Source organism: Podarcis tiliguerta (assembly GCF_965153285.1).
Source record: "Podarcis tiliguerta genome assembly, chromosome: 10".
Classification (NCBI taxonomy): domain Eukaryota; kingdom Metazoa; phylum Chordata; class Lepidosauria; order Squamata; family Lacertidae; genus Podarcis; species Podarcis tiliguerta.
In genome coordinates this window covers 823,277-848,511 of record NC_139543.1, presented here as the reverse complement: position 1 = coordinate 848,511, position 25,235 = coordinate 823,277, and the positions used below count along the sequence as shown (strand labels likewise).

General features: G+C 42.8%; 2 protein-coding genes across 3 annotated transcripts in view; both read left to right on the top strand.

The window, feature by feature from the left end:
- Positions 1-25,235, top strand: part of NUDT5 (nudix hydrolase 5) — a 1,423,229-nt gene that overhangs the window by 608,595 nt on the left and 789,399 nt on the right. The gene's annotated exons all lie outside the window — the stretch shown is intronic.
- SSPN (sarcospan) overlaps positions 1,340-25,235 on the top strand; it is a 31,274-nt gene continuing 7,378 nt past the window's right edge. The window contains exons 1-3 of one of the 2 annotated variants that reach the window (XM_083400086.1): positions 1,341-3,130; positions 3,176-3,346; positions 20,297-20,383. In XM_083400086.1, the coding sequence (XP_083256212.1) occupies positions 3,098-3,130; positions 3,176-3,346; positions 20,297-20,383 (291 nt within the window). In that variant the 5' untranslated portion in view covers positions 1,341-3,097. Of the gene's footprint in view, positions 3,347-20,296; positions 20,384-25,235 lie in introns of both variants that reach the window. The other variant, XM_083400085.1, reaches the window with a different exon arrangement.

The window sequence follows — 25,235 nt, the reverse complement described above, 5'->3', positions numbered from 1 at the left end:
CTTTTCTTTCTCCCCTCAGCTCCATTACCACTGGGTTGTGGTCAGAGATGGTTCTTGGTTGTATTTTGGGGTTTTTTAAAACCTTTATTAACAGTTCATTCAAAACTCAAATGGCACCAATTCGACCCACTGACTGTTTAGGGTCTGGATAATGCGTGAAACTTTTTTGTTGAGTGTTGGCATCTCCATTCATCTTTGAGATGAAATTTTCTGTTAGTTGAAAAAGGGTGAGGGGTAGTTTTCCTTCTTTAGTGAGGGGTAATTTCCCTTCCTCTTGTGGTTCTATCGATTTCTGGCGAGGTGACCCCATTTAGATCTCCTGGGAGTATCGTCTTTTCGTCTGCATGTTCTAACATCCCTTGTTTTAGTGGTTAATAAAAATCAGCTTTTTCCCATTGGGACAGACTTTTCTTCTTATGAAGAAATTCTGCAAGGCAGTACAGGTTTAGAACTAGAGTTTCCTTCTCCTAGATGGGCTACTTTCCCAGGTTGATGAGCCCCATCTATCCCTCACTTCCTTCTTCAGCATGTGTAGAAACCGCCTTCTTAACCATTGGACCCACTGTTGGTCTCATCTGCTCAATATGCTGGAGCCTGTCTTTGCATGCAGGGGAAGCCTCTTACTCACTGAGGATTTGAGACTCATCAGCTCCCCTCACCTGGTTTAGCCAGCCAGTGGAAGCCATTCCTAGGATGTGGCAAATGTTGCATGCTGATGGCTTCTAGGCACCACAGGTTAGAGCTGAGTAGAGGGTGGGGATGAAAGGTGAACAAACTACCTCAGAAGGAGCATGACGTGTTCTCCACCTCTCTCCCTCTCCCCAACCTCTCCCCTACCACCCCATGTACCCTTCATAGAATTACAGCAAAAAAAAAATAAGGAAACCGTGCACCCTACCCCATGCGGCTTACACTTTAAAGTCTGGCAGTGGGGAGAGACTATAGGGAGAGTGGAGATGGGATAAGCCATGCTAACAAGGGATCTATGTTAAGGCAAATGTTTCACCATATAAATGGCTTTGTGGGGGTGTTGACTGGGGAAAGCAGCAAGAGAGATGGCACCACTTCAATATCCCAGGAAGGAATTCCTAAGTGTTAAATATTTATGAAACACTGTGAAACAGTCCACATCCCTCGTGGGTTGGTGGATATTTTCTCATATTTTAGTCTCTTGTTTTTTGACAGTACTCCCCACTACCTGCAAAAAAAGCTTTCTATATATCAGAAAAATATGAAGATCTAACTGAAGTTAAGTGAATGAAAAGCATGTGAAATCACCTTGTTTCCAGTTTTCTTGTTTCCATATGAAATATAAATGACTGAAGAGGATATTGCTTAAGCCATAAAACAAATTGACACAGTAATTTATTAATACCAAAGGCATCCTTCATTGTAGTTAAGCAGCATCAAGAGCTGGAAATAGCATAGTTTCTCACAAAGTATTGCCAATATGTCAAAGGAAAGACTTGTTGCAATTTCAGCATGTATGAAGATCCCCTTTGCAGATGCCAACATGTGAAGACCATGACTTTGGCCTCTCACATAGGCTGCATAATTATTGTAAAAGCTCAAACAATTGTATTTATTCAGAATATTAAAAAACCCATTCTTCATGGTACACTGCCATGTGGATCTACCTGTGGCAGCATTCCTGCATTGGAAGTGCAACAGCAGAGATCATTCCATGTGCAACTAAAGGATTAACTATGTCAGTGTTGAAGTCAAATGGATGGGGTGGATTGTGTTGCTTAGCAACCAGGCAGAGTGGAATGATGTTTGCAGAAGTAGCACCTGTCCTGATTGCTTTTGTAGGTCTTCAGAAGTTTTCTCTCTCTCTGTTTAGTTAAATGTCTCCGTGCTATGTACAAGGCCTGAAGTAAGGACAAAGCCCCTCTGTTCCTTTTCTCCTCAGATTATACATTTTCTGTTCAGTTTCCTCAGTAAAGTGTTCTTGGGATTTCTTTCCCCTCTCACTAACATACTGAGTATTCAGTGCTATGCAGTTTGTCAGGTCCCTTCCACAGCAGACATAACTGCAGTTACATTGGAACTACTCCTTTTGTGCTCTGAGCTTGACTTGTAGCACATTTGCCAAAGAGGCCACCCTACTGTTCTAATACAGTTTATTATGTCCACCTTCTTTGTCCAGTGATGGGCAAGGTCAAGTAAATAAATAAATATTAGAAATGAATTAATGTTCCTGAATAGTCCAACATGCAGGGTGTTAATGAGTCCTTTGCAACAGCTGTTGTTTCTTTAATGGGGGAGGGGACACAGGCCAGCCTGTTGATGCCAGTGACATTGTGCAGATGTTTCAAAAAATGTGCATGTGGAGCATCTATTCCCACAACAAACACCCACAGAGCTTGGATAAGAAAGAGCTTTCCTGGACATACAGGTCAAAGCTCTCCCTCATTTAAATGTTTGCATTAGGCTGATATTGAAGTCATGGGTTGGGGGCAGGCAATGGGACAACCAAACATCTGTGCCGTAATTATTTTAGAAATACCATGTTAATATTGCTACTAAATTACAATGAAACTTTAAAAAGGCATTACAGCTTCCTCTTTCTCAAATTTTAGTATTTCATAAAACACATTTTTTTATTATTATTATTAATTAAATTTGCATACTGCCCTTAATCCAAAGATCTCAGGGCGGTTCACAGCATAAAAGAACAAACTAAAAATATAAAATACATGCAGTACTTTGACCCTTGCTCTTTCCAAATCTCACCCTCCTTTTCCCGTTCATACTCTACAACGTGTGCGGTAATTGTCATCCCAGAACAATTCCTAGCAGAGCGACGCCCCCCAGGAAGTCGCCTCCATTCTCACGTGCAAAGCTCCCTCGGGCACGTCGGAGCCGGCGGTCGGTCGGCTAGCGCAGGCGGTTGGCAGTCGGCTAGCCCCTCGGATCCCCCCTCTTCTCCGGGCTATATGTGGCGCCTGGAAGCTCCCAATGTTTTCCATATTTGTGCAGCCCCCGCGAGTCAAATGCCAGAGACGAGTCGGCCGGCAGCCCCGAAGGAGAGGCGCGCCCGCCCGCCCGCCGCCGCCGGCCTGGTTCTTTGGAGTCCTCCCGGCAGCTGAGCAGCATGGGCAAAGAAGAGACGGCGGCCCCTGGGCAGGCCGGGCCGGAGGGAGGCGGCGAGCGCGGAGGAGCGGCCCGGCAGGCGAAGGAGAGCCCCGGGGATCCGCGCCGGTGCTGCGGCTGCCGCTTCCCGCTGCTGGCGGCTCTGGGGCAGCTGGCTCTGGGCGCCGCGGTGGCGGTGCTGGGCTTCCTCATGGCCGGCGTCAGCTCGTCCCTGCTGGTCAGAGACACGCCGTACTGGGCGGGCCTCCTCGTAAGCATCGCCGTCTGGTTCCCCCTGCGGAGCGCCTCGGTCCGCGCGCGCGCACGAAACGCGCCCTAACGCCCCGACTAACCAGCTGCCCGCGCGGCCCTCGAGACGCGGCTCGGGCTGGAGCTCAGCTAACCTTTAACAACAGCAGCCCTGCAGTGGTTGCTTGTATCCATTTTACATGCAAAAAAGGAAGTGGAAATAACGTGTTACTTTAGAGCAAACATCATAGGAAGCTGGGAAGACGGGGAAGTAACACCCTTAGATTTGCTGCGTGCATTAGCAGACTTCTAGATTTGGATTGCAGTGCAAGGATTGCTCCATGGCTGAAAGGTGGGGATTATATGTGGTTCTGCCTGTACCCTTGCCAAGGGAAAGGGAATGAGAGGCAAGGGACGAGAATTAACGTTTTGATCCGAAATGACAGAGGAGAAGGGAATGAATGCTCCTGTTGCTTCCACGCTGCGATGAGTTGTTGGTCTTTTCTAAAGAACTGTCTGATCTGTTTTGCGCTTCGCCCAAGCCTCCTTTGCCGCAGCCGAGGGCACTTTGGCTCTTGCCGAGCCGAAGGGTTAAATTTGAAATTCAAATAAGCGAGTTTAGGGGGAGGGGAAGGACGGGGATATGCGCCAATCCCGGAAATTCGGACTCGCCCAGCGCCACGCTGCCTTGCCATACCTTGTAGCAGACAGTAGCAGACTGACAAGGCTATTTGTGATCATGTAAAACACGTGGTCCGCGGGGACAGACAGCGCGAACCCAGCCAAGGCGTGCGCGCTCATTCCAGTAATGGGTTGTGTTTCAGAGCTGATTTGTTGTTAATGAAATAGAGAGGGGGGAATTAGGCCATGTGAAGCCTTGTCTCTTGAGCTACTTTGCTGTTTGATGCATTTTTTAATGTTTTGTTCAGTGCTCCTTCCAAGTGAGTTCCTGCCAGATTCTGGAGGCTGATGATTCTGAATTTAACAAATAGATCATCAGGGCCCACCACACTCCTATTGTTTTAAAATTCAATGGATTCTCCATGTGCCATATACTACTGAGTTTACTATTTATATTAGCTGAAGGCCCACCAAGTTTGCCATGGTGGGGCAACAGCGGGTGGGGTGGAGTGCCCGTCTTTCCTCCAGCTTGCCCCCCTGCTTGTGCCATCCACACCCTTGCATCCATTTTGGAGGGTGTTGCCTCACTTAGGCCCTCAGGAAGCCTGAATGAAAAGATAAAGGGCATAAACTTGGGCAAAATTGGAGTGAGCCCTGAATGTGGCCCTGTTCGTCCCAGCACTCCTTTTCAAGTGCCAGAAATTCAGTGGGAGAAGCTGATAACCCAGCCGTATCCTGTTTGCATAACAGTACAATATTGCCCATTTTTCCTGATTCTTGGCTATGTTGGAGAATGGCATTTTGTACAGTGGTGCCTCTGGTTACGTACTTAATTCGTTCCAGAGGTCCGTTCTTAACCTGAGGTACCACTTTAGCTAATGGGGCCTCCCACTGCAGTCGCACGATTTCTCTTATCATCCTGAAGCAAAGTTCTTAACCCAAGGTACTATTTCTGGGTTAGCGGAGTCTGTAACCTGAAGCGTATGTAACCCGAGGTACCACTGTATATGTTTTTAATCTGATCCTTCCTCCAAGGAGCAAAAGGTGGCACAATGCAGCCTCTCTCACAGCGATATGCAGTTAAGTTTTTTTCAGATTACACCCATGAACATGGTTAAGGCCATTGATTTCAATAGATCTACCCTTGAGTAAAACTTAGTTGCACACATCTCTTTCCCTTCCTTCCTTCCTATACCACATTTTAGTCTGCAACCATGCAAAGTAGATTGGGTTGCCCTTTCTCATTTTAATTATCTTTGCAATAGTTCTGTGAAACAGATTCAACTGAGGAATTGTGATTGCCCAAGATCACAGGGCAAATCTGACTGAGTGCATATTTCAGCCTTGTCCATGTTCAGCCCTCCATCCACCATGTGAGACTATGTGAATGCAAGGACACTGAATCAGTGCCATCTCTATGACTAGGATGTAACTCAGTTGCAGAATATGTACTTTGCTTCTGAAAGTCCCAGGTTCATTTCCTCACATCTCCTGGTCCTGGTGGGGTGGGGTGGGGGAATAACCTTATCCAAAACCCTAGTCAGCTTCTGGCAGTCAGTGTAAAGTGCAGAGCTAGATGCAACCATGGTCTGACTTAGTGTAAAGTGTAGGAAGAGCTCTGTTGCCTTCATGATCTACTTTGAAAACAGGATGCTCTCCTTCCTTTGAGGTTTTTAAGCAGAGGTCATGTATGATTTAGCTGACATTCCTGTGTTGCAAGGGGTTGGACTAGATGACCCTCTGAGTCCCTTCCAACTCTACAATTTTGTGATTCTATGATGGGGCAGTGATCTGTTCTAACAGGGCTCTTGTGCTCTTATATTGTTTCCTATAAATGATGCTGAAAATTCCTCAGCCCCTCTCCTCAATTTGTGCCAATTGTGAATGCTGCTGATGCAATATAGACATTTAAAATCAATTCCACTTCCTAGCAAATTTAGGTTTTACAGTCTTTGAACAGAGTCTTAAAGTACAATAAGTTCTTTAGTTAAAATATCCAAATGTTTTCTATTTTCAATCAAGAACTCTTGATCCAGCAGTAGTAGGGAGTGAATTAGATTATCACCCAAATTCAAGGCTGTGTGTATACACTTGCATGTGTGTCACTGGATTACTTGAGATGTGATGATTCACAGCTGAGTGTGTGAATTGTCTAATTGTCGGGGGGGGGGATATATGGGTTGATTTGGTTGTCACATTTATATCTTAATTATAGGAGCTCAAGGTGGTTTGCTGCATTGCTCTCCTGCTTTCATTGTTCAAAGCCTGTGAGGTAGAGTATAATGAGAAATAATGACTGGCTCAAAGAGCTGGATTGTTGTTGTTTAGCCGTTTAGTAGTGTCCAACCCTTTGTGATCCCATGGGCCAGAGCACGCCAGGCACTCCTATCTTCCACTGTCTCCTGCAGTTTGGTCAAACTCATGCTGGTAGTTTAGAGAACACTGTTCAACCATCTCGTCCTCTGTCGTCCCCTTCTCCTTGTGCCCTCCATCTTTCCCAACATCAGGGTCTTTTCCAGGGAGTCTTCTCTTCTTATGAGGTGGCCAAAATATTGGAGCCTCAGCTTCAAGATCTGTCGTTCCATGGATAGGTTTGATCTTCTTGCAGTCCAAGGGAGTCTCAAGAGTCTCCTCCAGCACCAGAATTCAAAAGCCTCAATTCCTCGGCAATCAGCCTTCTTTATGGTCCAGCTCTCACTTCCATATATCACTACTGGGAAAACCATAGCTTTAACTATATGGACCTTTGTTGGCAAGGTGATGTCCCTGCTTTTTAAGATACTGTCTCAGTTTGTCATTGCTTTTCTCCCAAGAAGCAGGTGTCTTTTAATTTCGTGACTGCTGTCACCATCTGCAGTGATCATGGAACCCAAGAAAGTAAAATCTCTCACTGCCTCCATTTCTTCCCCTTCTATTTGCCAGGAGGTGATGGGACCAGTGGCCATGATCTTCCTTTTTTTGATGTTGAGCTTCAGACCATATTTTGCGCCCTCCTCTTTCACCCTCATTAAAAGGTTCTTTAATTTCTCCTCACTTTCTGCCATCAAGGTTGTGTCATCTGCATATCTGAGGTGGTTAATACTTCTTCCGGCAATCTTAATTCCAGCTTGAGATTCATCCAGCCCAGCCTTTCTCATGATGAATTCTGCATATAAGTAAAACAAGCAGGGAGACAATATACAGCCTTGTCATACTCCTTTCCCAATTTTGAACCAATCAGTTATTCCATATCCAGTTCTAACTGTAGCTTCTTGCCCCACATAGAGATTTTTCAGGAGACAGATGAGGTGATCAGGCAGTCCCATTTCTTTAAGAACTTACCATAGTTTGCTGTGGTCGACACAGTCAAAGGCTTTTGTATAGTCAATGAAGCAGAAGTAGATGTCTTTCTGGAACTCTCTAGCTTTCTCCATAATCCAGCGCATGTTTGCAATTTGGTCTCTGGTTCCTCTGCCCCTTCGAAATCCAGCTTGCACTTCTGGGAGTTCTCAGTCCACATACTGCTTAAGCCTGCCTTGTAGAATTTTAAGCATAACCTTGCTAGCGTGTGAAATGAGTGCAATTGTGCGGTAGTTGGAGCATTCTTTGGCACTGCCCTTCTTAGGATTAGGATATAGACTAATCTTCTCCAATCCTCTGGCCACTGCTGAGTTTTCCAAACTTGCCGGCATATTAAGTGTAGCACCTTGATAGTATCATCTTTTAAAATTTTAAATAGTTCAGCTGGAATAACATCACTTCCACTGGCCTTGTTATTAGCAGTGCTTTCTAAGGCCCATTTGACTTCACTCTCCAGGATGTCTGACTCAAGGTCAGCAACCACACTACCTGGGGTGTACGAACCATCCATATCTTTCTGGTATAATTCGTGTATTCTTGCCACCTCTTCTTGATGTCTTCTGCTTCTGTTAGGTCCTTACCACTTTTGTCCTTTATTATGGTAATCTTTGTATGAAATGTTCATTGTTCTAAGCCTGTGAGGTAGAGTATAATGAGAAATAGAAATGAGAAAGGGCTGGATTATAATGGTGCAAATGCACGCAAGGGGCTGTGCAGGTGCTGAGCTTTCTTTGAGAGAGAGAGAGAGAGAGAGAGAGAGAGAGAGAGAGAGAGAGAGAGAGAGAATATGAGAATTTAGCTCTCCTAGAAGAAAAGTTATGAAACAAAATAGACAGGCAAACCTCTAAGCCAGTTTTTTCCTCAAAATGTAGACCAGGACTGGGTCTTGGGCAACTTTCAGTTGAGACTCGGTGCCCAAGCCATGCTCCCCTAGCTGTGCCTTTTGGCTGGATAAGACTAAAGTTTTGGAAATGTACTGCCATTTAGCAATTTAATTTAATTGGGAATATACCCAAGACCACATCTTCAAACCTTTCTGACAATCTTGACCTCTCTCTCTCTCTCTGTTCTCCTCCATGCCTCTTGTCACCTCTAGCTGTCTGTGTTTTCTAATGCCTGTCCTTGGTAAAGCCTGGTCCTGTTTTTGTCTTGGGGAAATTTGGGTGCATACTACTACTACTACTACTACTACTACTACTACTACACTATGGTGCATATGTGTACTAAAATTAGTTTTAGCCCCATCCCCCAAGCAACTAGAAGTTAAATGTGTATATGTTGAGATAGTGACATACTAGATTCCAGACATATCTGTGATTTCAGCATAAAGGAACAAAATTCTGAAAATACTTTGTATCTGAAAGCACCCTGCTTGATTTTGCTAACTGACTTTTAAACCAAAAAGACCAAACAAGCAGCATTACAAAGGGGAAAATTAAGATATCATATGTCTGACTCTGAAAACAATATGTATTCTAGAGCAGATTGTGCTCCTCTCTGGCGTCCGCTTATTAAGGCAGAAATGAGCAATGGTTCCTTTCTTGGCAGTGAAGCAGAACACAGAGGCAGCATGGTTAAAATATCAGCATGCTTGTTTTTTTTTTATTATTATTATTATTATTATTTTTGAGTTTTTTCCAATCATAACATACAAGTAATACCAAGAAAGAAAAGAAAAAAGATAAAAGATAAAAATAAAAAAGAAGAATACATTAGGTTACTTCCCTTCATCTCGGTCTAGGTTATTTAACCATCCTACCTTTCTGCAGTCTCTATTTTCACTCTATATCTCTACTTCACAGATTTTATATCTCACCTACTGTGATTTTAATGTTACCTAGGTTTGTTTCTGTATATGTTATGAATTTATTCCAATCATTAATAATTTTTTTACTTTTTTGATGCCTGATTCTTTGTGTCATCTTAGCTAATTCTATATATTCGAATAATTTAATCTGCCATTCTTTGACCGTTGGAATGTTGGGGGTTTTCCAGTTCTGCGCTAACAATATTCTGGCTGCTACCATTGCATACTGAAACATTGTCTTGTCTTCTTTTTTAATTCCCTCGCCGACCATACCTAGCAAAAAAGCCTCAGGTTTCTTGGGGAAAGTGTATTTCAAGATCTTTTTTAGTTCCTCATAGATAAGTCCCCAAAACCTTTCACTTCTTCACACGTCCACCACATGTGGTAGAAATCACCCTCTTTTATTTTACATTTCCAGCATTTCTTGTCCCCGGTCTTATACATTTTTTCCAATTTTACGGGAGTGATGTACCAACGACACATCATTTTTTCCATATTCTCTCGGAGTCCCACACATGCTGTAAATTTCATATCTATTTTCCAAAGTTGTAACCATCTATTGTATTCTAAGTTATGTCCCAGGTCTATGGCCCATTTAATCATAACCTCCTTCACCTCCTCATCTTTAGTATTCCACTCCAGAAGTTGATCATACATTTTGGATAAAAGTTTGGTATTTCCTTCTAAAATTTCCACCTGGAATTTAGATTTCTTCTCGTTTATCCCTATCTTTTTGTGTTCGTTCCATAAAGCATTTATTTGATGAAATTGTAACCAGTTTATTAATCTGTTTTATAAATCCTTTTTCTAAAAATCTTTTGTTTCTGTCCCATACCTCCAATAACGCTCCTCTAATGATATGGTTAGAGAAACCCCTATGTATCTTCCCCTTATCCTGCCATAAGTAAGCGTGCCAACCAAACCTAGTGTTGAATCCTTCTAAATCCAACAAATCAGTATTGTTTAGAGTAATCCATTCTTTGATCCAACACAGGCACGACGCCTCGTAATATAGTTTCAGGTTCGGGACAGCAAACCCTCCTCTCTCTCTACGGTCAGTGAGGATTTTGAATTTAATTCTTGCTCTTTTACCCTGCCAGATGAATCTGGACAGGGTTTCCTGCCAATATTTAAACCTTGTGATACCTCTGATCACCGGAATGTTTTGAAATAAAAACAACAATCTCGGCAGCACGCTCATCTTAATTGCAGCCATCCTTCCTGACCAGGAGAGCTTTATCCTGCTCCATGTGTCTAAGTCTTTTTTTATCTCTTTCCAGGTCTTAATATAGTTGTTTTCTACTAGATTTATGTTTTTTGTTGAAATCCAAATACCCAAGTATTTCACTTTTTTCACAACCTTGATTCCTGTTTGTAACTCTAACTGTTTTCTTTGTTCTTCGTCCAGATTCTTTATTAACATTTTAGTTTTAACTTTATTTAATTTAAAACCAGATACTTTCCCGAATTCTTCTAATATCTCTAAGATTTTACCGATGCCACCTACTGGATCTTCAAGGGATATGACTAAATCATCGGCATAAGCCTTTAATTTGTACTCTTTTACACCAATTTTGATTCCTCCTACTTCTGATGTTTTCCTTATCTTATTTCTAAGTACCTCTTTTAGAGATTTGTTTTATCCTTTCATCCCTGGGATTTGTTACCAATTTTTCCTCGCATTCTCTTAGTTGATTAATAATTTCTTCTTTTTTTGCTTCTCTTAGTTTCCTTCTGTAACTATTTTGTTGAATCAAAAATCCTCTTAGGACTGCCTTACTGGCGTCCCAAACTATTTCTAACTTTGTCTCTTTGTTTAGATTTATATCAAAGTATACTTTCAGAGTACTTTTTGCCTTCTCTATCACCTCCTCATTCTCAAAAAGATATTCATTCATTCTCCACCTATATGCCCCCACTAGTTCACATTTTAATTCTAATACAATTGGGTTATGGTCCGAGAAGGTTTTAGGTTGTATTTCACAGTTCGTTGTTCTTATGGATAATTCTCTTGAGACCCATATCTGGTCAATCCTACCCCAGCTCTGATGAGGTTCTGAGAAATAAGTAAATTGTTTCACTGTTGGGTTTTTGTATCTCCAAATATCAATCAGATCTAAATTTTCCTCCAAATTGTTAAATGTTTTTGGGAGTTTCCCTTGGTTTAATTTCTTTTTTCCTCCACTTCTATCTAACTCTGGTGTTGGTACACCATTTAGATCTCCAAGCAGAATTAATTTATGACTTTCTAACTCTAATAATATTTGTTCCAATTTTTTAAAAAATTCTGCTTTGTTTGTATTTGGGGCATAGACAGTTACCACGTTAAGTTTTTCACCTTGATGATTAATTTGCACTCCCAAAATTCTTCCTTCATCATCCTTACAGATTAGTACCGGGTCCCATTTTTCCTTCACATATATCGCTACTCCTTTTTTTTTATTTACGTCTGAATTAATAAATTCCACACCCAACTTTTTATTTGTCAATATATGTTTATGTTTTTTAGCCACATGTGTCTCTTGATAACAGATTACATCATAATTTTTATTCTTCACCACTTTCTCTATTTTATTCCTTTTGGATTTTTCATTTAGACCATTTACATTCCAAGACAAAAAATTTAAAGACATTATTAGAGTTGAATTTCTATTTGTTCAACGTAAATTGTCAAATTTATATTTTAGATTTTAGAGCTTCTATTTTCTATCTCCTCCTCCTCTTCTAATTCTTCTTCTTCCCCTCCTTCTGCACCTTCCCCCTTCTCCTCCTCTTCTTCCTCATTCTCTTCCCTTACCCCTTTCTTCTCCTTCCTTTCTCTTCTCTCACCCCTTCCTCTTTCTCTATCTCCTAGCCTATCCTCCACCTTACCAAGCTCTTTCTCGTATCTTCTTAGGAATTTTTCCCCTTCTTGGGTGTCCTTCAACTTAAATCTTTTGTCTTTGAAAAAGAAGGTAATCCCTTCAGGGAATTCCCATCTGTATTGTATGTTGTTTTTCTTCAAGACACCTGCAATTTGTTTGTATCCTTCCCTTTTGCGCAACAGTCTAACTGGTATTTCTTTTAGAATAATAATTGGTCTACCATCTATTAATCTTTTTTGGTAACTTGTTTTTAATATCAGATTTTTTATTTCAACTGAGTTAAAAATTACTAGGCAATCCCCAAGAAGTTTTTTAGGCTTATTTTGTTGTGGACTTCTTCTTATTCTAAAGGCATTCTCTATCGCATGTGTCACCTCCTCTTCTTCCAATTCTAGCCATCTAGCTAGTTCCCTAATCATTTTTTCCTTTATATTCTCCTTCACCTGCTCTCCCACTCCTCTGAATTTCAGATTAAGATGTTTTTGTCTCATTTCTGTCATCGCTAAGTTATCCCAAATTTGTTCCTGTATTTTATTGACCTCTTTCATTTCTTCCTTTATTTTTTCTGTTTCCTTTTTCTGTTCTCTCATCTCTTTTTGAATTTTTTTGTTATTCTCTTCTATTACTTTTGATTTTGCTCATAGTTCCTGGATTTTATTGGATAATTCCCCTACTGCCCCTTCTATCTTTTTATCAATCATCTCCTGCATTTCTCCTAGTTTGTTTCCATGTGTGTTTCTGTTTGTCTAAATTCTTCCTTAATTTTGAGCCATAACAGATCTAAATCTTTAATCTCTTCCTGTCTTGATGTCCTTCTTTCCATTGGTGTCCCCCCCTTTTTACCATTTCCCCCCAACATTATCTCCTTTGTCTCTACTTTGAATTCCCTCTGTACAACTAACCCTCTCCCAGAAAAGGGCTCACAATCTTCCTATTTGTAGAGACAATAAGCATATAAATTAATTTAGAAGCATAAATTCTGTCCTGAGGAGGGTAAACCATTCACACATTAAACTACTATATAGAATTTGGTGAAACTAATATTATCCCGATAATATCCCAATGGCAGAAATAGCCTCTTTGATGTAATTAACTGGCCCAAAACAGAACAGCAACAACGGAGCAACAATAATTTTTCCCAATATCCCAGCAATAATTTTCACTAGAGGTAATCCAGTCGCGTCCACGACGTCTTGCGCACTTCAGCCACTTGGCGGCTTAGTCCAGCAACATTAACCAAAGGGGGTTAAGTTAAAAGAGTCCAATCCCCTTTATCAAGTCTTCAATTGCAACCCTCTTATTATTTTAAATAAAAAAAAAGATTCTTTTAAGGTGTTTCTATGTTTTTCAATATTAGCCAAAGGAGTGGGTGATGAGTATTTATTCACAGTAGTCCACACTAATGCACCCAAATTTAACAAGTCCACTCTGATTAATTAAGGATATTATTCTCCCACTGCAGAGGGAGAAGAGAGGAAGGGATTATATCATAAAATTATGTCCTAGAGGAAACGTAATAAATTTCCTAATCAAATTTTTAGCACGTCTGTGACGTTATATTATGTAGCTCCAAATCTTAACTCCAATACGTCCATACAATAAAACAGCAGTAATATAGCTCCCAAATGCTAATGGTTTTACTCACAATTTTTCAATTCCCAAATGTCTGTAATATCAATTGTGTCTGAGAAGGCACTTCTGTGTTAGAATAGCAAGTCTAAATCCAAGTCTCCCCTTCTTCTGTTTTTTCCGTTGTATCTCTTTAAGTTCCTTGTCTCTTTATATCCCTTGCCCTCTCAGCGTCTCGGCTTGACAAGTAATAAACTTTTTGTGCTTCTTTTATTTCCTTCGAGAATGCTGAGTTCATTTAGATACAGTCTCAGAAATATCCCCAGAGTGCAATAATATGGTAATATAGTAGCAACTTAAATTGGCCGCTTAAACAACCGCTTAAAGCCAAGGGTAAAAGTTTCTATGCTGCTTCGTTTTTGTGCTCTTGTGTTTTATGTTCTCAATCTCTTTTTATGTTCTCAGCCTCTTGTACTCAAAGGGGGAGACGAAAACTTCAAACAGGCATATTCTCTATCCTTAAGTATATTGTCTCCTGGATATCATAGCATGGAAGACGAAGAGCAGACTCCATTTGAGGATCTCTCCTTCATTACAGTCGATCAGGTATATGAAGATGAGCAGCAAAGTCAGTCCTCAGGGAATGTGCAGGCGACCTTGGAACGGACAGCTCACGGAAGAACCCCGACCAGACCTAAGAGGAGGCGTGTAGTGGTGATAGGGGATTCCCTACTGAGGGGAACAGAAGCAGTGATCTGTGGGCCTGACAAGATGTCTCGGGAAGTGTGCTGTCTCCCCGGGGCTAAGATCCAAGATGTAACTGAACGACTGCAAGGAATCATAAAACCCACTGACAATTACCCCTTCCTCTTGGTTCATGTGGGAACCAATGACACTGCAAGCAATAGCCTCCAGAAGATCAAAAGAGACTACGAAGCTCTGGGCAGGAAATTGAAGCAATTAAATGCACAAATCGTCATCTCATCTGTCCTCCCAGTTGAACGACGTGGCCCAGGGAGAGAGGGGAAAATAGTGGAAGTAAACAGCTGGCTTCGCAAATGGTGTAAGCAGGAACGGTTTGGATTCTTAGATCACGGACTGCAGTTTCTTGAAGATGGACTTCTGGCAAGCGATGGGCTGCACCTCACAACGGTTGGGAGGAATGTTTTTGCCAAAAAACTCAGAAACCTCATCAGGAGGGCTTTAAACTGACTATTGTGGGGGAGGGAGACAGTGCTCCTGAAGGTAGGAGTCTATCAATTGATGAAGATGATCATCCAAATGTCATAGACCAAATGGAGCAAACAGCAAGCAGACCTAGTGGTGGGAGGAAAAAATCCTTAAATAAGAGACACGGGGGAATGACTAATGGACTTCAATGTCTGTACACTAATGCACAAAGCATGGGAAATAAACAAGATGAGCTTGAGCTCTTGGTACAGCAAACTAAATATGACATAATAGGCATCACTGAAACCTGGTGGGATAAGTCCCACGATTGGAATGTAAAAATGGAGGGATACAATCTATTTCAGAGAAACAGACCAGACAAGAAAGGAGGAGGAGTGGCGTTATATGTCAGGGATGTGTATACCTGTGAAGAGATCCAAGATTTAGAACCTCAAAGCCAAAGTGAAAGCATTTGGGTCAAAATTAAGGGAGAGAAGAATAACAGTGACCTCATTGTGGGAGTTTACTATAGATCCCCAAGCCAAACAGAGGACATAGATGATGCCTTCATGGAACAGATGGCCAAGCATGCAAAAGGAAGGGAGATAGTAGTAATGGGAGACTTCAATTACCCAGATATATGTTGGATGTCAAACTCAGCCAAGAGCATAAGGTCAAACAGATTCCTCACTGGCCTTGCAGACAACTTTATTGTCCAGAAAGTGGAAGAAGCAACAAGAGGAACAGCCATTTTAGATCTGGTCCTAACCAATGTCGATGACCTGGTTAATGGGGTAGAAGTGGAAGGATCATTAGGCGCAAGTGATCATGCTCTTCTGAAGTTTACTATACAGCGGAAAGGAGCAGCCAAGCATACTAGGACTCAATTTCTTGACTTTAAGAAAGCTGACTTCATAAAACTTAGGGAAGTGCTGGGTGAGATCCCATGGACAGTAATACTAAAAGGAAAGGGAGTTCATGATGGCTGGGAGTTTGTTAAGAGGGAGATAGTAAAGGCACAACTTCAGGCAATACCAATGAGACGGAAACATGGAAGGTGCCTAAAGAAGCCAGGGTGGCTATCTAAAGAACTTTTAACGGAGTTAAGATTAAAAAAGGATGTGTACAAAAAATGGAAAAGGGGGGAAACCACCAAAGAGGAATTCAAACAAATAGCCAGCACGTGTAGACACAAAGTCAGAAAAGCTAAAGCACAGAATGAACTCAGGCTTGCTAGAGAGGTTAAAAGCAACAAAAAAGGCTTTTATGGGTATGTTCGTAGCAAAAGGAAGAACAAAGAAACAGTGGGGTCACTCAGAGGAGAAGATGGTGAAATGCAAACAGGGGACACAGAAAGGGCTGAACTCCTCAATGCCTTCTTTGCCTCCGTCTTCTCCGATAAAGAAAACAATGCCCGACCTGAAGAATTTGGAGCAAATGATTCAGTAGAGAAAACACAGCCCAGAATAACTAAGGAGATAGTACAAGAATACTTGGCTAGTTTAGATGTATTCAAGTCTCCAGGGCCAGATGAACTGCATCCAAGAGTATTAAAAGAACTGGCAGATGTGATCTCAGAACCACTGGCAATCATCTTTGAGAATTCCTGGAGAACAGGCGAAGTCCCGGCAGACTGGAGGAGGGCAAATGTTGTCCCTATTTTCAAAAAGGGGAAAAGAGAGGACCCAAATAATTACCGCCCAGTCAGTCTGACATCAATACCAGGGAAGATTCTGGAGCAGATCATTAAGCAAACAGTCTGTGAGCACCTAGAAGGGAATGCTGTGATCACCAATAGTCAGCATGGATTTCTGAAAAATAAGTCATGTCAGACGAACCTGATCTCATTTTTTGACAGAATTACAAGCCTGGTAGATGAAGGGAACGCAGTGGATGTAGTCTACCTTGATTTCAGCAAGGCATTTGACAAGGTGCCCCATGATATTCTTGTAAAGAAGCTGGTAAAATGCGGTCTTGACTATGCTACCACTCAGTGGATTTGTAACTGGCTGACTGACCGGACCCAAAGGGTGCTCATCAATGGTTCCTCTTCATCCTGGAGAAGAGTGACTAGTGGGGTGCCACAGGGTTCTGTCTTGGGCCCAGTCTTATTCAACATCTTTATCAACGACTTGGATGATGGACTCAAGGGCATCCTGATCAAATTTGCAGATGACACCAAACTGGGAGGGGTGGCTAACACCCCAGAGGACAGGATCACACTTCAAAACGACCTTGACAGATTAGAGAACTGGGCCAAAACAAACAAGATGAATTTTAACAGGGAGAAATGTAAAGTATTGCACTTGGGCAAAAAAAATGAGAGGCACAAATACAAGATGGGTGACACCTGGCTTGAGAGCAGTACATGTGAAAAGGATCTAGGAGTCTTGGTTGACCACAAACTTGACATGAGTCAACAGTGTGACGCGGCAGCTAAAAAAGCCAATGCAATTCTGGGCTGCATCAATAGGAGTATAGCGTCTAGATCAAGGGAAGTTATAGTGCCACTGTATTCTGCTCTGGTCAGACCTCACCTGGAGTACTGTGTCCAGTTCTGGGCACCACAGTTCAAGAAGGACATTGACAAACTGGAACGTGTCCAGAGGAGGGCAACCAAAATGGTCAAAGGCCTGGAAACGATGCCTTATGAGGAACGGCTAAGGGAGCTGGGCATGTTTAGCCTGGAGAAGAGGAGGTTAAGGGGGGATATGATAGCCATGTTCAAATATATAAAAGGATGTCACATAGAGGAGGGAGAAAGGTTGTTTTCTGCTGCTCCAGAGAAGCGGACACGGAGCAATGGATCCAAACTACAAGAAAGAAGATTCCACCTAAACATTAGGAAGAACTTCCTGACAGTAAGAGCTGTTCGACAGTGGAATTTGCTGCCAAGGAGTGTGGTGGAGTCTCCTTCTTTGGAGGTCTTTAAGCAGAGGCTTGACAACCATATGTCAGGAGTGCTCTGATGGTGTTTCCTGCTTGGCAGGGGGTTGGACTCGATGACCCTTGTGGTCTCTTCCAACTCTATGATTCTATGATTCTATGATTCTATCTCCAGGTTGTTTAAATCATCTACTATGAAAGTTTCTTGCTCACTCAGTCCGGCGGCAGCAACTTCTCCTTTTTTTTTTCACCTCTGCGATTCAAACGCCCGCGCCATTTTCTACCTTCGACCGGATGAGTCCCTTTATCCAAATCTTACTTAGCCAGGATTCTCTTAGCTTAATTTCCCATTTTTAGCATTATTCCAAACCTTCACACGCTAGGGAGCCCGTTGTATTGTTTTGGAGGTCCGTCGCTTTTTCGGCAGAAGCTGGAGGCATCACAACATGGAGTCGCTGCTCTCCTGTCTTGCGCACACGGTCTCGTCAGTCCCAGGCTTCTCCCGCAAAAGAAAAAGCTAGGGAAAACACCGTGACCGTTCCCGCGCTGCCAGGAGCCTATCCCCCAGGGGTATCCCCCCTGGGATTTTTGGGGGGTGCAGTGCCCTTGCAGCTCCTCCAAGCCTCCACGTTGCTCGGAAAAACCTCGGGAGGTTTTTTCCGCGCTTCCTCGCCGTCCGCGACTCAAACCGGAAGTCTCCAGCATGCTTGTTTTAGCAACATCCCACTCAAGTGCGCTCTCCCCCCTCCCCTCGCTGCAGCACCCCTACCCCACACACCAGTATTTGATTAGCATTCCACTTGGCCAACCATAGAAGAACTTTGAAACCAATACTTTTTTTCTGCAAAATTAGCTGCACATAATAGGCTCAGCTCATCCCTGTTGGGATTACCTCAGGGGTGACTTTGTCTTCCTGACTGCTGCTAACATGCTATCACAGAAAAGTGAAGGGAGAATTCTAATGTGCTAAATAGAGCCTGATTTATTGAAGGGATCTTTGCTTTATTAGTGGCAAAACTGTCATACTGCTCCATGCTGAAAATCAAGTGCTTTAGTCCATTAGTATGAATAAAGGGGAATTCAGCCAGTGAAGCAACAAGAGCCAAATGTTCTCCACACGCAAAAACTGGAACTGGGATTCATTACTCATTTTAAAAAATCTTGACTTTCTGTAATAAGATTCAAAAATTTGAGAATAAAATATGGGATAATTTATGGTTTAACTGTCTTTTCTTTTTATGCTTTCAAGGTCATAAATAGGACTGTGAGGGCGAGGGGACAAGTGGTGGAACTGAGGGTACTGCTATTAATTTTATAAAAAAAGATTGATGTCAGAATAAATGAAGCAATTTGAACACATTTCTTCCTTGCTGGCAAAATGAGGGTATTGCAGAATTTTGGATTTTTGACATGGAATTGAACAGTGAAAAGGAAAGAGTAAACATTTTTTTAAAAAACTTGTGCACTAGGAGCGATGACAAAGCCTTTTGGTGGTAAAAGTGTGCCTAGGCAGTGCCACTTCAAATGGCAGGTGTATGTTGGCATGGTCCTCCACCTTTCCCCCCAAAATATGCCTGCACCCGCCCCCCGCTCTATATCAGGGGCAAGAATAGTGTGTCTGGAAACTTCTCTCTATCATTTAGGGCTCATTCACATATAATACTAAACCATATTTGCCATTTCCAAGAGGACTTGCCTGCAACTTAGCACTCTTCTAAGCCTTGTTTGTGACTGAAAGGGCAAACCATTTGCCTGCAAACCAGAGTCAAACCCTGGTTTGCAAGCAGGTGAAAATTATAGAATGCACAGCATGTGAGCCTGACACTCCTGAGGGCTTGACACATACCACTATGGGAGGGTATTCCACAAGGCCAGGTCATGGGTCATGGGCAGCAGCACTCAGCAGTGGCACCTGAGGGTCTCCCCTGCTGATGGAGGCGAATGACTGCTTTATGGTTCATATTTTGCTGCTGTTTTGTAGGCTATTTTTTATTGTATTTTCTTTACTTTTACTGAGTGGTATCCAATGGTGTCTGGCAACTGACAAGAAGAATCCATGAGTGGAATAGGGCAGAGGTGCAATTTTCAGGTATCCCTTTATTGTTCCAAGATCGTAAGACATCTTGGAAACTGCTGAAGGCAAGGCTGATTTTAAATATTTCTGTCAGTTAAATTAATCAGTAGTTGGCTACGACCTTGCCAGTTTCTGGATGGATTATGGTGATGGGCCTGTGCAAATGTGGACTCCATGTCACATGAATTGTGAATAGGGTGGACAGGTGCACCTACTCATGGCTGACTCCTAGGCTCCTCTGTGTATAGGACCGCGGTGCCACAGAGCCCTGTGTAATGCAGCCCAGAGCGTTTTCAACCTGGTTCATACGTTGCTCAGCTCTTCAGGTGCTTCTGTACCTGAGGTTTATATACCATTTGGCTATAGTTGTATATGATATCACTAAGATATGAGCATTAGGCAGATCATGTTAATTGAATTAAAGGCTTCATGTAGATGGTAAAGAACAAGGACACACAGGATTAAACCTGAGAAGCACTGCAGATTTGAGGAGAACCCCCGAAGGACCATGTTTTAATGGTGTTACTTCCCTTGGCAATCATATGGTCAGGGAGACAATAGTGCAACACTGTAATATTGCCTATCATATTCCCACCCCCAGTTCTTAAAATGTAATTACAGTCTAGCTTTCCCTTTTTTTAGGTCTGCGTGGTGGCCTTATTGGGACTAGTGATGCTATGTGTTTCTTACCAACCGGATGAGAAGACCTGCATACAGTTTGCCATCAAGGTACATTGCCTGATACTGTTTCTTCCTTGTTAACCTCAAATATCTGAGAAGCCAGAAGGGGTGGTGGGTTTCTGGAGATTAGACTGTTGGCCTTATTGTCCTGCCTTTTGCCTCTTCCAAGAAGAAGAGATTTTATAAGTAGGCAAATAAGTGCAAATGTGTTATGCCAGCCTTCCTCAACCTGGTGCCCTCCCTCCAGACATTTTGGACTACAACTCGCATCAGCTCCAGCTTGCACAGCTGTGATACACAGATAAAATAATTCAGCTTCTTGCAAGGGTTCACACATTTTCACTGGGCTTGGTAGCTAACCATTATTTTGAGTAGCCAAGATGATTTTGTCGCTTTACTTCTTTCTCTATGGAGGCAAAATGTATGTCCCTTTTGTACACGCTATGAAAATTCTTGGGAGGAAGATGTTGCAGCCTAGGAAGCTGCCTCATTCAAAATCTGTCTGGCCCAGTATTGTCCACAGTGACTGACCAGCAGTAGCCTTCCAGAGTTTCAGATAGGGGACATTTTCAGCCCTACCTGGAGAGGCCAACAATTGAACCTGGGACCTTCTGCTCTACCTATGTGCTATGGCCTTTCCCCTAACAATATGTGTTTGTGTGCTTGGATAAACCCCTCTCTTTCTGCCCATAACACTAAGGCTGCCATTTTGCATCCTGATGACTTTTGAAAAAGTCTGATAGTCTCCTGTGGAACAATGCACAGGAAGGTTTCTCTGCTGGATTCCAGAATTACATTTCAGGCTATGTTCCCCTCCAAATCTGTAGCAAAGTTTTACAATTGTTTCCCAGTGTTTTGCCGTGCCCTAGAAACTGAGTAATTGATATTCAAGCTGAGGGTCATAGCTGTCACTCAATGGGGCCTTAAATTTCTGTGTGCCATGGGCAACCATGTTGCTATTTGTGGATTGCTGGGTTTTGTTTTTTTGGCTCAATAAATTTGACAGATTTATTCATTATTGATCTGAAAGCATGTGTACAAAGAAACCAAGGCATGATTAGGATTTTGTTTAAAGTCTTTATTCCCCTTCCCCCCTTTATCTTTTGCCAGTAGAACTGAAAAAGAGACATGTGTGGGATGTCATTCACAGTCCAACACATCGCTTTCTCCTCTCTTCTATGTTTATGTAGCAATCACCAGCCTGTATTTATGTCAAGCTGTGAAAAACAGCAAATCCAAACTCCTTTGCTAGCTCCCTGCTTTGTTGTATGTGCAGTTTTGGAATTGCTTCTTAGTCTGCCATGTGATGGATCTGCTGATTTCTTGAAGATGGACTTCTGGCAAGTGATGGGCTGCACCTCACAACGGTTGGGAGGAATGTTTTTGCCAAAAATCTCAGAAACCTCATCAGGAGGGCTTTAAACTGACTAATGTGGGGGAGGGAGACAGTGCTCCTGAAGGTAGGAGTCTATCAATTGATGAAGATGATCATCCAAATGTCATAGACCAAATGGAGCAAACAGCACGCAGACCTAGTGGTGGGAGGAAAAAATCCTTAAATAAGAGACACGGGGGAATGATTAATGGACTTCAATGTCTGTACACTAATGCGCAAAGCATGGGAAATAAACAAGATGAGCTTGAGCTCTTGGTACAGCAAACTAAATATGACATAATAGGCATCACTGAAACCTGGTGGGATAAGTCCCACGATTGGAATGTAAGAATGGAGGGATACAATCTATTTCAGAGAAACAGACCAGACAAGAAAGGAGGAGGAGTGGCGTTATATGTCAGGGATGTGTATACCTGTGAAGAGATCCGAGATTTAGAACCTCAAAGCCAAAGTGAGAGCATTTGGGTCAAAATTAAGGGAGAGAAGAATAACAGAGACCTCATTGTGGGAGTTTACTATAGATCCCCCAAGCCAAACGGAGGACATAGATGATGCCTTCCTGGAACAGATGGCCAAGCATGCAAAAGGAAGGGAGATAGAAGTAATGGGGGACTTCAATTACCCGGATATTTGTTGGATGTCAAACTCAGCCAAGAGCATAAGGTCAAACAGATTCCTCACTGGCCTTGCAGACAACTTCATTGTCCAGAAAGTGGGAGAAGCAACAAGAGGAACAGCCATTTTAGATCTGGTCCTAACCAGGTTAGTGGGGTAGAAGTGGAAGGATCATTAGGTGCGAGTGATCATGCTCTTCTGAAGTTTACTATACGGCGGAAAGGAGAAGCCAAGCATACTAGGACTCAATTTCTTGACTTTAAGAAAGCCGACTTCATAAAACTTAGGGAAGTGCTGGGTGAGATCCCATGGACAGTAATACTAAAAGGAAAAGGGAGTTCATGATGGCTGGGAGTTTGTTAAGAGGGAGATAGTAAAAGCACAACTTCAGGCAATACCAATGAGACGGAAACATGGAAGGTGCCTAAAGAAGCCAGGGTGGCTATCTAAAGAACTTTTAACTGAGTTAAGATTAAAAAAGGATGTGTACAAAAAATGGAAAAGGGGGGAAACCACCAAAGAGGAATTCAAACAAATAGCCAGCAAGTGTAGACACAAAGTCAGAAAAGCTAAAGCACAGAATGAACTCAGGCTTGCTAGAGAGGTTAAAAGCAAAAAAAAAAGGCTTTGTGGGTATGTTCGTAGCAAAAGGAAGAACAAAGAAACAGTGGGGTCACTCAGAGGAGAAGATGGTGAAATGCAAACAGGGGACACAGAAAGGGCTGAACTCCTCAATGCCTTCTTTGCCTCAGTCTTCTCCGATAAAGAAAACAATGCCCGACCGGAAGAATTTGGAGCAAATGATTCAGTAGAGAAAACACAGCCCAGAATAACTAAGGAGATAGTACAAGAATACTTGGCTAGTCTCGATGTATTCAAGTCTCCAGGGCCAGATGAACTGCATCCGAGAGTATTAAAAGAACTGGCAGATGTGAACTCAGAACCACTGACAGTCATCTTTGAGAATTCCTGGAGAACAGGTGAAGTCCCGGCAGACTGGAGGAGGGCAAATGTTGTCCCTATTTTCAAAAAGGGGAAAAGAGAGGACCCAAATAATTACCGCCCAGTCAGTCTGACATCAATACCAGGGAAGATTCTGGAGCAGATCATTAAGCAAACAGTCTGTGAGCACCTAGAAAGGAATGCGGTGATCACCAATAGTCAGCATGGATTTCTGAAAAATAAGTCATGTCAGACTAACCTGATCTCGTTTTTTGACAGAATTACAAGCCTGGTAGATGAAGGGAACGCAGTGGATGTAGCCTACCTTGATTTCAGCAAGGCATTTGACAAGGTGCCCCATGATATTCTTGTAAAGAAGCTGGTAAAATGCGGTCTTGACTATGCTACCACTCAGTGGATTTGTAACTGGCTGACTGACCGAACCCAAAGGGTGCTCATCAATGGTTCCTCTTCATCCTGGAGAAGAGTGACTAGTGGGGTGCCACAGGGTTCTGTCTTGGGTCCGGTCTTATTCAACATCTTTATCAACGACTTGGATGATGGACTCAAGGGCATCCTGATCAAATTTGCAGATGACACCAAACTGGGAGGGGTGGCTAACACCCCAGAAGACAGGATCACACTTCAAAACGACCTTGACAGATTAGAGAACTGGGCCAAAACAAACAAGATGAATTTTAACAGGGAGAAATGTAAAGTTGGGCAAAAAAAATGAGAGGCACAAATACAAGATGGGTGACACCTGGCTTGAGAGCAGTACATGGGAAAAGGATCTAGGAGTCTTGGGTGACCACAAAATTGACATGAGCCAACAGTGTGACGCAGCAGCTAAAAAAGCCAATGCAATTCTGGGCTGCATCAATAGGAGTATAGCATCTAGATCAAGGGAAGTAATAGTGCCACTGTATTCTGCTCTGGTCAGACCTCACCTGGAGTACTGTGTCCAGTTCTGGGCACCACAGTTCAAGAAGGACACTGACAAACTGGAACGTGTCCAGAGGAGGGCAACCAAAATGGTCAAAGGCCTGGAAACGATGCCTTATGAGGAACGCTAAGGGAGCTGGGCATGTTTAGCCTGGAGAACAGGAGGTTAAGGGGTGATATGATAGCCATGTTCAAATATATAAAAGGATGTCACATAGAGGAGGGAGAAAGGTTGTTTTCTGCTGCTCCAGAGAAGCGGATACGGAGCAATGGATCCAAACTACAAGAAGGAAGATTCCACCTAAACATTAGGAAGAACTTCCTGACAGAGCTGTTCGACAGTGGAATTTGCTGCCAAGGAGTGTAGTGGAGTCTCCTTCTCTGGAGGTCTTTAAGCAGAGGCTTGACAACCATATGTCAGGAGTGCTCTGATGGTGTTTCCTGCTTGGCAGGGGGTTGGACTCGATGGCCCTTGTGTTCTCTTCCAACTCTATGATTCTATGACCCGCCGCGATCCAGCTGCCTGTGGAGATCATCTGTTAGGGCAACCAGAGCCGTCTCGGTCCCATGACCAGCGCGGGGCCCGCACCTCGTCTGGACATGCTCTAATCAGCCAGGACGGGCACAGGTCAAGAGGACACGTGGTGGGCTTTCCAGCTCGGAGGAGTCTGTCTCTTCCAACCCTATGATTCTATAATGAGATCTCAGGGTAACCTCGTGCACAAGTTTTGATCCTCTCCTTTGATGTCCTCGTTCTGACATGTGGAGAAAATGTTCTGCCCTTCCAGTGCCTGAAACCATGCAATAAACATTTAACAGGGCAATAGCTCCTACCCCAAAGCCCACATCATTCTCCCTGTCTCTGAGGATTGCCTTGAAGGGTGCCTATACAGTGGTACCTCAGTTTACGAACAACCTAGTTGTTCAAATGCGGAAATGAGTGTTCTGGGTTGTTGGTTTTTTTGGTATACGAATGTATTCTGTTGGGGGTGCACTTTCGTT